This window comes from Pan troglodytes, chromosome X (genome assembly GCF_028858775.2).
Source record: "Pan troglodytes isolate AG18354 chromosome X, NHGRI_mPanTro3-v2.0_pri, whole genome shotgun sequence".
In the NCBI taxonomy this organism is placed as follows: Eukaryota; Metazoa; Chordata; class Mammalia; order Primates; family Hominidae; genus Pan; species Pan troglodytes.
The window spans coordinates 89,848,276-89,861,532 of record NC_072421.2 but is presented as its reverse complement, the minus strand read 5'-3'; the positions used below and the strand labels follow the sequence as shown (position 1 = coordinate 89,861,532).

Genomic DNA, 13,257 nt, shown 5'->3' with positions numbered 1-13,257 from the left:
AAACCAGACAAGTCTTACAAGTTAGTTCAGAATCTGCGCCTTATCAACCAAATTGTTTTGCCTATCCACCCTGTGCTGCCAAACCCATATACTCTCCTATCCTCAATACCTCCCTCTACTACCCATTATTCTGTTCTGGATCTCAAACATGCTTTCTTTACTATTCCTTTGCACCCTTCATCCCAGCCTCTCTTTGTCTTCACTTAGACTGACCCTGACACCCATTAGGCTCAGCAAATTACCTGGGCTGTACTGCCACGAGGCTTCACAGACAGCCCCCATTACTTCAGTCAAGTCCAAATTTCATCCTCATCTGTTACCTCTCTCGGCATAATTCTCATAAAAACACACGTGCTCTCCCTGCTGATCGTGTCCGATTAATCTCCCAAACCTCAATCCCTTACAAAAGAACAACTCCTTTCCTTCCCAGGCATGGTTAGTGCGGTCAGAATTCTTACACAAGAGCCAGGACCGCACCCTGTAGCCTTTCTGTCCAAACAACTTGAACTTACTGTTTTAGCCTAGCCCTCATGTCTGCGTGCAGAGGCTGCTGCTGCTTTAATACTTTTAGAGGCCCTAAAAATCACAAACTATGCTCAATTCACTCTCTACATTTCTCATAACTTCCAAAATCTATTTTCTTCCTCATAGCTGACGCATATACTTTCTGCTCCCTGGATCCTTCAGCTGTACTCACTCTTTAAGTCCCACAATTACCATTGTTCCTGGCGCGGACTTCAATCTGGCCTCCCACATTATTCCTGATACTGCACCTGACCCCCATGACTGTATCGCTCTGATCCACCTGATATTCACCCCATTTCCCCATATTTCCTTCTTTCCTGTTCCTCACCCTAATCACGCTTGATTTATTGATGGCAGTTCCACCAGGCCTAATCGCCACACACCAGCAAAGGCAGGCTATGCTATAGTACAAGCCACTAGCCCGCCTCTCAGAACCTCTCATTTCCTTTCCATCGTGGAAATCTATCCTCAAGGAAATAACCTCAGTGTTCTATCTGCTATTCTACTACTCCTCAGGGATTATTCAGGCCCCCTCCCTTCCCTACACATCAAGCTCCAGGATTTGCTACCACCCAGGACTGGCAAATTAGCTTTACTCAACATGCCCCGAGTCAGATAACTAAAATAACTCTTAGTCTAGGTAGACATTTTCACTGGATAGGTAGAGGCCTTTCCTACAGGGTCTGAGAAGGCCACCGCAGTCATTTCTTCCCTTCTGTCAGACATAATTCCTCAGTTTAGCCTTCCCACCTCTATACAGTCTGATAACAGACCAGCCTTTATTAGTCAAATCAGCCAAGCAGTTTTTCAGGCTCTTAGTATTCAGTGAAACCTTTATATACCTTATGGTCCTCAGTCTTCAGGAGAAGTAGAACGGACTAAAGGTCTTTTAAAAACACACCTCACCAAGCTCAGCCACCAACTTAAAGAGGACTGGACAATACTTTTACCACTTTCCCTTCTCAGAATTCAGGCCTGTCTTTGGAATGCTACAGGGTACAGCCCATTTAAGCTCCTGTATAGACGCTCCTTTTTATTAGGCCCCAGTCTCATTCGTCACCAGACCAACTTAGACTGTGCCCCAAAAAAAATTGTCATCCCTACTGTCTTCTGTCTAGTCATACTCCTATTCACCGTTCTCAACTACTCATACATGCCCTGCTCTTGTTTACACTGCCGGTTTACACTGTTTCTCCAAGCCATCACAGCTGATATCTCCTGGTGCTATCCCCAAACTGCCACTCTAAACTCTTGAAGTAAATAAGTAATCTTTGCTGGCAGGACTATGCTGAATCTCCTTAGGCACTCTCTAATCAGATGTCCTGAGTCGTCCCAATTCTTAGACCTTTTATACTTGTTTTTCTCCTTCTCTTATTCCATTTAGTTTTTCAATTCATACAAAACCGTATCCAGGCCATCACCAATCATTCTATAGAAGACAAATGTTTCTTCTAACATCCCCACAATATCACCCCTTACCACAAGATCTTCCTTCAGTTTAATCTCTCCCACTCTAGGTTCCCACACCGCCCCTAATCCCGCTTGAAGCAGCCCTGAGAAACATCGCCCATTCTCTCTCCATACCACCCCCAAAAATTTTCGCCGCCCCAACACTTCAACACTATTTTGTTTTATTTTTCTTATTAATATAAGAAGGCAGGAATGTCAGGCCTCTGAGCCTAAGCCAAGCCATCGCATCCCCTGTGACTTGCACGGATACGACCAGATGGCCTGAAGTAACTGAAGAATCACAAAAGAAGTGAAAAGGCCCTGCCCTGCCTTAACTGATGACATTCCACCATTGTGATTTGTTCCTGCCCCACCTTAACTGAGTGATTAACCCTGTGAATTTCCTTCTTCTGGCTCAGAAGCTCCCCCACTGAGCATCTTGTGATCCCCTGCCCCTGCCCACCAGAGAACAACCCCCTTTGACTGTAATTTTCCATTACCTTCCCAAATCCTATAAAACGGCCCCACCCCTATCTCCCTTCACTGACTCTCTTTTCGGACTCAGCCCACCTGCACCCAGGTGAAATAAACAGCCATGTTGTTCACACAAAGCCTGTTTGGTGGTCTCTTCACACGGACGCACATGAAAGAGACCACCAGAACATAAATATATAAATGCTGCAAAACACAATCATAAACAAGAAAGTAATATATCTAAAACAAAGGTTAGTGAATTTATGGAAGCTGTTACCCCTAAATGAGTAAGCCAGATGGAGAATCTAAGTATATGGAATTTAGTTTTATTCAAGAAGGATATTCTATAGTAGGTTATTATAGGAAATTAAGCTAATTGTATCAAATGGAATTTTTAGTTTACAACCTCTTTTTCTTTCTAGACAATGCAGTCCTTGAATGTCAAAGTGCTACCTCAATTCCTTTAGATGCCTTCATCACCAAGCACTGGATTTGACACATAGAAACCATTCCACATATGTTTGTTAAATAAATGACAATACATATTCATTAAATATTTACTAGGTTTCAAGTGGTTTGTTAGACAAAAGCTACAGGAACCTATAAGACTTGTTGAATTATTAATTCTCCATATCCCAACATTAGACTGCAGAATTTACCACTTTATTGTCTCTAATTTAAAGCATAAAAATTAATTCTGGAAATTTCTTTTAAGCAATAAAAAAAATGCAAATAAATGAGGAAGATAAGTTTGACAGTGATCCTCAAGGAATGAGCTAGGCAATTGACCAGTATATTTAAAATCCTTTGGTAAAATGCCACCTGATAATTAATTGTCAGAGGCTTGCCTGTGAGATCCCTGTGAGTTAAGCAGGAGACTTTTCCAGCTTAAATATTAAATGTATAATGAGGAACAAATACATGAGAAGTAAATGAACACAAGAAAACATGCCAAAAATAATATAACTAACTTAGGGGTTACAAAATATGAGACTTATAAATCAGAGTTCTTTTTCATAAATGGCTCAATATCTGACACAGCAACCCCGGCTAACTTTACTGGAGAAACACATGTTCAGAAGAAAATTTCTTAGCTTTCCAATATAAATGCCCTTGATAAAAAAAAGCAGACATCTAAGTCACTGCTACTGAGGACTCCATTTATATTTTATGTCGAGATACTTTTCCATCCACTTTTACATCCAGATACTTTGTCATAAAAACAGAAAAGATACTGAATCAATACCATCATGTATTGTCAAATTTCATCCGCCTCCATGAGTCTGATCTCCTGATACCATTTCTCTGGACATTAATAAATACTTGTTTTAGTCTTTAAATCATAATGCTTAAGGGACATATATGAAATAAATTGTCTTTAGGATAATAAAGAGTTCTTCATGCTTGAAAGACTAAATTAAAATTCTAGTACTTTAATTACTATAAAGCTTACACAATTATGGATATAAAAATATTATGGAAAGCCAGCATCATTGCAAAAGAGCATGGTGATGAGGTTCAGGATATTCCACGCCAAAATATGACTGTAAGAGACAAGAATATTGAAGCAGGAAAGTAGGATCTGGAATCAGGGAACATAAGTCTGATTCACACTTCGTCTATGACAGGAAATATTCTCTCCATAGGGAGTAGGCCAAGTAAATGACTTTATAACTTACTTCATCCTCTCCATTTACATAGGGCATGCCCCAAGTAACTAATGAGGTTCTCTTGGGGGTACTTAAACCCCTCCAGAAATCTGTAACGGGACCTTTGAGCCCCTATGCTTAGGCCCACTCCCACATTATGGAGTGTACTTTCATTTTCACTAAACCCCTTCGTCCCTTTCTTGCTTTGTTTGTGCCTTTTTTGCAATTCTTTGTTCAAGATGCCAAGAACCTGAACATCCTGCACTGTTAACAATACGTTACCTCAAAATATGCCTCATTGACACAAAGATTTCTTTAGAGCTGTCATTTTGAGGAACTGCAGACAGAAGAATTTCTGAGAAGTTACCCTTTTGTAAAAGAAATTTACAGCTATAAAGGAAATCTCCATTTGTAAGGGTGTTCCCTCCCTGCACCAGGAAGAAAAAGAGAACTGAATTACTGGAGATTCTTAATCAGTGAGGAAGGCATTGACTTAAATCTGCACAACAAACATTACCTTTGTTTCATGGTGTTTTTTCTGGCTATCTTATCTTAACTGCACCTTTCCCCACACCCTCCTTTCTTTGCTTCAGGGAATCGCGGTAGTTAAGCCTGAAGTTTAAGACAACTCTTTGAGATCTACTCTAGGGATTTACTCATTTCTCTGGATTATCTTCTGGGAATGGAAAATAAAAACATGGGAGCCCAATTCACTATGCCAAAAGGAAAAAATTAAGCTCAAAGCTGAGTCATGCAAGAAACTGACTTTCCTTTTGTTCGTAAGCAGATAGCTACAGATAAAAGGTTAAATAGCTGCATAGATAGCTACTCCATGTTCACCTTATCTTAGGTAAACTGCTGATTTACTGAGTTTGAAAATAATATATAATTGACTATTCCCCTACTTGTTCCTTTTGCTTACAACATGTGGATTCCATAATGAGACCGTATCCTCCCTCTTTCCCCTCCAGCCAGTTCTTCCCCTTTAAATAGCAAAGCCTTCAAAATCATCTTTGGAGAAAGGCACAGACCTCCCTCCTAGGCATGTCCTTCACATTGGCAAAGTAAACTTCTAAATTGATTGAGGCCTGTTTCAGATACTTTCTGGTTTACAAATTGGTGATCAATGAAGGGAACTCTTGAGTGGAGGGCTGATATGTTAAGAACGTCCTGTGGTTTGGCCGGGCACGGTTGGCTCACGCCTGTAATCCCAGCACTTTGGGAGGCTGAGGAGGGCAGATCACTTGAGGTCAGGAGTTCCGGGCCAGCTTGGCCAACATGGTAACACCCCATCTCTACTAAAAACACACACACAAAAAACAACTAGCCGGGCTTGGTAGTGGGCGCCTGTAATCCCAGCTACTTGGAACAGGAGGCTGAGGCAAGAGAATCACTCAAACCTGGGAGGCTGAGGTTTCAGTGAGCCGAGATGGCACCATTGAACTCCAGCCAGGGGACAGAGCGAGTCTCAAAAAGAAAAAAAAAAAAAAAAAAGAAAAGGAAGCTAGGAATTGAAAGATACAGAAGGAATATGTACTTAATGAACATGAAGTTACAATCTAGGTGTGAACATTATATTTATGTATACAAATGATTAAAAGAGATCACAGAAGGTTTTATGGAAGAAAAATTTCCAGAAAAATCGAGAGAAAAGCAGTGGTTAACAAATGTAACAGAAAGTTTGGATGTAGGAAGCAGAAAATCTTGCCTAAATTATAAAAGGGTTATACTTTAATCAGGAGGGGAATGTAATTAATTATAGCAAGGAATATGTGGTGAGAAAATGTAGTTAATAGGGGGGAGATGAGCCCTTCAATTTAGTAGTGAATTACATCAATATCTAGCAAGGGTAGCTGACTTAAGGGGAGGCCTTTTTATTTTATATATATATTTTTTATTGACAAATGACTTTTACATATTTTTAAATATAAAAGGGCAGTGGCATTTAGGAAGGGACTAAAGAGCTAGATATTTCAAGATTTCAGAGGGAATAAATGAGAGGCTAGAAAGGAACTCAGAAATATATTGAGGTTACAAAAATTGTTTCTATCTTAGGATAGTAGGATTTAAAGTAATCTGCTGGTAATTCAGGGCTGGAAATTGTGAAAGAAATTCGAAAATAGTTGAAAAGCTTTGGAAAGTCATTCAAAGCATGGGATAGAAAGATAATGAGAGGAGAATAAAAATATTTCAGAACAATAGCTAGATCCCAACTGAAACTTAGTACTATTAATGTGTAGTGAGCTAAATCTTCAGTATAATTTTTTTGATTTTTTAATTTTTCTACCTAAATGTGCTCAGTGGCTATGAAGGATACATTCTACAAGGGTAATCTACAGTTGGAAACTGGCACTCCAAACAGAGAAACCAAGGATAACAATGATGAGACAGAATGATAAATATAACCAGGAAGGAATTTTATCAAGTGGGTAAAATGGAGAGGGACTGAGTAATTGGAGAACCTACTGAATGGAAAGCTCATGTTAACCAGACAGGATAATATAAAGCAGTTAATAAACTTGTGATCTTAAAAAGGGAGGACTATGCTCAAAATTATGGAGACCTTGAAATCATATGAATATAAGATCCAGGGAATGCACATATGTACATATAAGAACCACAGAATTGAGAAATGTGGTATACAAAGATGTAAAACAAAACTGATATTCACCTGTGGTGATGGCTACATTAACAGTTGTAACACTGAATGCCAGTTTGTATTTTTAGTAGAGACGAGGTTGTCCAGACTGATGTTATCGGCCACTGTGCCTGGCTGATAAGTGTAAGTCTTGAACAAGCATGACACTAGCATAGATGGAGAATCCCAAAAGATCAAAGTGTCCTTTACATTATCTGATATTTTTTGCCACTGATCAAATTTTCAGCCATTACCACTGAGTTAAATAAATAATCTATTCCAAAGCAAGAAGCTGTTAAGACCCTATGAAAGGCTTCACAGTGTACCTGCAGTACAATGTCCCTAGAAGAGCATATCTATAGAACATATGTAGGATGAAGGGGAATTAGTTTCCTTAGGTGGTAATGCTAAATTAGAGCTCTTAGTGTGATTTAATTTTTCATAATACTAATTACACCCAGCCTGGCCAACATGGTGAAACCCCGTCTCTACTAAAAAATACAAAAAATTGTTGGGCGTGGTGGCACATATCTGTAATCCCAGCTACTCTGGAGGCTGAGACAGGAGAATTGCTTAAACCTGGGAGGCAGAGGTTGCAGTGAGCTGGGATCACACCACTCTACTCCAGCTTGGTGACAGAGTGAGACTCTGTCTTAAAAAAAAAACAAAACATACTAATAACACTAAACTGAATGTTTAATAAGGAAAACTGGCAAAAGAAACAGAAGAAATAGCATTTATAATCATGCAGATTTAGCCTCATGCATTTGCTAGATCATAATAGTCCAAAAAGTAATATAGGAAAATAATCCTTCTCTAAAATAAGACATGAAAATGTATCTCTTCAGAAATATACCATTAGAATTTGTTTTATTTAGATAACTGAAAAAAATCTCAATGTTACTGCTATGGTTTGAATATGTCTCCCAAATTTTATGTGTTAGAAATGTAATCCCCAAATTCACACATTGATGGAAGGTGGGGCCTTTGGGGGGCCATTAGAATTAGATAAAGTCATTAGGGTAGGGACCCCATGATGGGATTAGTAGCTTTATAAGTACAAGAGACACCTAAGCTGATAACACACACTCTTGCCTTCACACCATGTGATGCCTTCCACCATGTTATGATGCAACAAGAAGGTCCTCAGCAGATGCTGGTACCTTGATATTGGACTTTCCAGCCTCCAGCACTGTAAGAAATACATTTCTTATTTTATAAATTACACAGTCTGTGGTATTCTGTGATAGCAACAGAAAATGAGCTAAGATAGTGCCATTCTGCATTCAACATTCTAAATTATGCTTTTAGGAGAATTTCTGAAGCAGGAACCTCCAAACACGTCTGCATTGTTGTACAAAACAGCAAATGAAGAAATACCTTGGAGACACCAGCAAAATGGGTATTTTAATATATGTTGGATCAAACATTTTCATTGCTCCCCTCATCTTCATATAGCCTTGGAGCAAATGATTGCACAAATGTCAGTAGTCTGGCCAATGACAGAGAATGGCTTTTACTTGCTTTGCTACTATAGCTACTCTTTCTATTATCCATTATGTGAGTCTAAAAGAATCTGCTTTTTAATTTACCTCAGGCAGATATAAAGAAATCGGAAATATACTCCTCGGAGAATCTCAGTCAGTTCTGTTTCTGCCATATTCAGTTTAGCACTTTAGTGAACATTCTCTTTAACAAGCCTGGCCATTTGTGCAAACCCTAAGGGCAATTTAGTCTCAGGCTAAGCCAAAGTGGGAAGGGATCTTGAAAAAAAATGTCTACATGGAAATGTTCAGGTTAATGCTAAATAAGGGAAAGCTGGTAGATTGAATAAAAGAGCAGTTTGTATTCATACGAGGAAATTTTAAAAAATATTAACCAGATTCAAAAAACTGTAATTCCCTTTTTAGTTGAAAATAAGTAGGCCGGGTGCAGTGGCTCACACCTGTAATCCCAGCACTTTGGGAGGGCAAGGTGGGCAGATCACTGGAGGTCAGGAGTTCGAGACCAGCCTGGCCAACATGGTGAAACCTCGTCTCTATTAAAAATACAAAAATTAGCCAGGCGTGGTGGCAGGCGCCTGTAATCCCAGCTAATCGGGTGGCTGAGGCAGGAGAATCATTTGAACCTGGGAGGTAGAGGTTGCAGTGAGCCGAAATCATGCCATTGCACTCCAGCCTGGGGTCAAGAGCAAGACTTCGTCTCAAAATAAAAAAAAAAAGAAAATAAGTACTGCTTACACTATTCAATTACAAGTGGCCATGTGTTGAAATTTGTTTTTCCTCCTAATTAGTAATTAACCACATGGATAACAACTGGTTAAAGAATGAATGAACTATGACATGTGGCATTTGCTTCTTTTATGCTCTGAATGCCACTAGCTTATCTACGAAATATAACATAATTTTTTAAGAGGGGGTAGAAAAAGTGTCTATCTTTGTAACTTAAACCTCTGATTTGAAATCTAAATATAGGTCCTATTTGGTGAGTACCTTGAAGTCATTTACACTTAAATCTAGAGAAATCATTGAGAAATTATCTTCTTCTTTGATGTTTTAGACTCTAAAAGATAAAGAATTCATCTAGATACTTCATTCTTAGCTAAGATAATGTGTTGCCTTACTTTTTTACAAATGCAAGAACCTTATACTTTCCCATACTCTGAATTAAACTGAACATAAAAGCCATATTTTATAATTCATAAAAAGACTAAAAAGGTGAAGTTCAGGAGTTCAAGAAATGAATTTAACTTTTTATAGAAACATTTGCAATAAATCCCAAGTTAATGAATATTCTGACACTTAATATATTTAAAGTTTATAGCTTCTTGAATTTAATATCCAAAATACCCTTCAAAAGGTATACATAAATGCAATGAACCAAAAACAAAGGACACCAGAGCACAGACCTAATCTCCATAGTATACATTAACAGTATTACATTAGGCAATGTATGGAATGTATATAGACTAGTAAAAATGAGTTAATGGTGGGTCTGTAGCATTATTGTAGTTGACAGAAGTAACTTTTTAAAAATTACTATTCCAGAAACATCTTTAGCACCTTTATAACGTTAAATATATTAAATGTAACTTCTAAAACACAATGAAAACACTTATTTTAATATAAAGAAAGTATTTGTTTTACAATTCCAAGTTGTTATCTTTTTAAAGAGAGAATTTCTGGAGACAGATTGCCTGAGTTCACACCCTGGCTCTTCTACTTGTGAGCTCTGTAACCTTAGGCAAGCCACTTAAGCTCGATGTATCACCATTCCTCATCTGTAAAATAGCCTACAGGATTATTGTGAAGATGAACTGTGTATATATATGTGTATACACATTCCTATATATATGTATGCATACCTATATACATACACACATATATGTGTATGTATACACACATGCACAAACATAGAGTGCTTGGAACAGAGTAAGCAGATTTGTATGTTTCTTTTATTATGCTTACTTTATTTTAAAAAAGCTAGTGAAAAAAATAATAAACTTCACAGTTGCCCATTTTTAACTCTCTACTGTGTTTTAACCCAAATTTTGTCAGGTTTTTCACCTTCCCACGGGCCCCTGAGCTTGGCTTGACATCAAACCTGAGCAACCACTAAAAAAAGTGGAATGTGTCCCAATCATTAGCTTCTCAGAAAATCAGATGACAACAGATACTTTTGGGCCCACTCTCTTGTTGGTCCAGCTTCCTCTTTAAAGATTCTGCTTATCGGCCGGGTGCGGTGGCTCACACACATAATCCCAGCACTTCGGGAGGCTGGGGTGGGAGAAATAGTTGAGCCGGGGAGTTCAAAGCTGCAGTGAGCTGTGATCCATCGTGCCATTGCACTCCAGCCTGAGCAACAGAGCGAGACCCCATCCCCTACCTCCAAAAAAGATTCTGCTTATCTCTGCTTGCTTACCCTTCTTGACCTTATAAAGAAAAGCATTTTCTGTTGAATTTTGAGATCCTTGCAGATTTTTAACGTCATAACCTTCTCCCTATTGCAATATTCTTTCTTCTGAACAAAGTCTCTCTCTATGTCTGTCCAGATTTGTTTTATTTGACAAAAAAAAAAAAAAATTGTCCTTCACTAAGAACCTCTTTTTCCATTGGTCCTTATGTCGATTATTTACATGTTGAACTGTTTTATGTTGAAATGTCATGACTTAAGAGTCTCCTGACCTGGAACATAGGTTCTTCCCAGAGTTCTATATGCAGGAGCCTAACTTGTAAAACAAAGACATGTCCTTATTTATATTCACTAAGCTAGAAAAATATTTCCAACATTCCTCTTCTTCAACATTTCAATGTTGAACTAACTGAGCCACAAGTTCATTTCCAAATTCACCAGAATGGTTAAGAATGTTAGAACACAAAATCCCCAAATCTGTAGACCTTCTCTCTCTTTCATTCTCTCTCTCTCTTTCTCTAAATATACACATAATATAATATAAATACATGTTTTATACACACACACACACATATAATCACACCGTACATAGTAGCAGCCAGTGACATTTTACTACCCTTGCTTCCTTCCTTTTAACTGGAGATCTTGTCTATGAACTTTTGTCTTCTGGGAGGAGCTGACTTTCAAAACTTCATCACTCCAAGGCCACAGTGATACTCAGTATGATTCAGAGAGGCAATTGAAAGCACTCCGAAAGATATACTGATTTACAACTCTCTGATGCTGTTATTTTAGTTTATCTCTCAAACATTAATGAAAATCCCTTTTGGCATTGTATTCAAACTCCATTTTCCATTAATTCTCACACTTGATAAAGACATCCAAGGTGAACAGATTACTTTCCGGCATAGCTTAGACAACTCTCCGGCAAGTGCTTTTTCAAACGTAAAGTGTGGTTTCTTAAGCTAGAATAAGATAATTCATCTTTAAGATTATATATATTTAACTTAGCAACAGCAAAGATAAGATTCTGGTGCCTAATATGGATAGCATTTAAGGCTTACTGAATTTAATATCCAAAACGTCTTCTGTCAGAAATTTAAGGGAAATTGATTTCTTTAAACCTCAAAACATAATAAGAAACTAAGGCATAAATGCTAGGAAAGAAATGTTAATAAACAACTGGAAAACTTTATTTTTAGTGGTAGTACAGTTTAACTAGTGAAGTTATTTAACAATATGTATGAGATAGTTTATTTGTTTAACAATAGAAACACAAATTTTTCTAGAAGACTGGACTGTTCATATACATTAGGTTGGTGCAAATGTAATTGTGGTTTTTACAATAACTTTTAATGGCAAAAACCACAATTACTTTTGAACCATCCTATACTTGAGCAGAACTTAAAATTTTCTCACTGAAGGATGACATTCCAAAACCCAGTTTCTCTGAGATCATCATTTTGCCTATTAACCATGTTTAGTTATATAATTCTTCTCTGTGACCCTATCAAATATCATGATTTATATTCACTAACTTACTGCTGTCACTGCTAAAATGTGAATTGACACTAAAATTGTTCCTTTTTTTATTGCTAGCATTTATCATAAAATAACTGTATTATCAGACCATTCACAAAGTGACGCTGTCAACAGTATGTTGTTTTGGCATAGTGGGAAAAGAAAGTATTGGGGGAAAATAAAATAAAATGAGACACGAAATTGTTTCCAGAACTGTGTGATACAAAATGTGAAAACAGCTCAGCTTGACTCTCTTTTAAAGTAGAACCATAACATATGTTATCCTAAGTACTTACAGTTTTAACTCCATGGACTAACTACTGTAGCTTCACACAGTATAAACACAACATTTCAAAATCAATTTTCTTTGAAATTTGCAGTCTTACCTTTCCTGCCACTTTCCCTTCGGATTTCCGCTGATTTAGGATAAAATGGAGGCAAGGGAAGCAAAGGAAAATAAAACAAAAACAAAAATCAGCTCAAATTTGGTTACTGCAAATACATTTTTTTTTTTTGAAAAAAAAGCATGTCAACATTCCCAGTGCAATGGTACACAGCTTTGTTTTTCTGCTGAAACTACTTTCATCTCCTACATTCTTCAGTGGTTTGAGTAAAGGGATATAACAGCATTGTAAATCTTGTGCAAAAATATGAAGAGCCACATACAAAATTTCAATTGGCATAAAAAATATATGCTTAGCTCACTTACGCATTAACCAAGAAAAGGCACCCTTCCAATTAGATATTCTGTTATGATGTCACTTATTTTCTATCCATTTTTAAATGAATGGGCCTTTATTTCAAACATAAACACATTTTTTAATTGAAACGAGAAAAACTAGGCTCATTGAAAATTAATGATTTGGGGGTAAACATAAGAAATGTTTATACAGCATTGGGATATTATTGCTGAATTTTAAATCAATAGTTTCTGTTGTTCATAGGGGCATCTTAAATCAACTCTGTTCAACTAAATCCTTTTTAATATCATCACGGAAGTCATTCTTTTCATTTTATTTAAGACTTTTTTTTCTCCCTCAACCACTTTCAGGAGACAGGTTAAGTTACTTTTTAAGATACCAGAAGCAT

General features: G+C 37.4%; 1 protein-coding gene across 6 annotated transcripts in view; it reads right to left on the bottom strand.

The window, feature by feature from the left end:
* Positions 1–13,257, bottom strand: part of PCDH11X (protocadherin 11 X-linked) — an 828,783-nt gene that overhangs the window by 342,614 nt on the left and 472,912 nt on the right. For 4 of the 6 annotated variants that reach the window (XM_054676896.1, XM_024353219.3, XM_016943511.4 and 1 more), the window contains one exon: positions 12,555–12,584. The exons of the other annotated variants lie outside the window; for them this stretch is intronic. In XM_054676896.1, the coding sequence (XP_054532871.1) occupies positions 12,555–12,584 (30 nt within the window). The remainder of the gene's footprint in view (positions 1–12,554; positions 12,585–13,257) is intronic. 6 annotated transcript variants of the gene reach the window in all.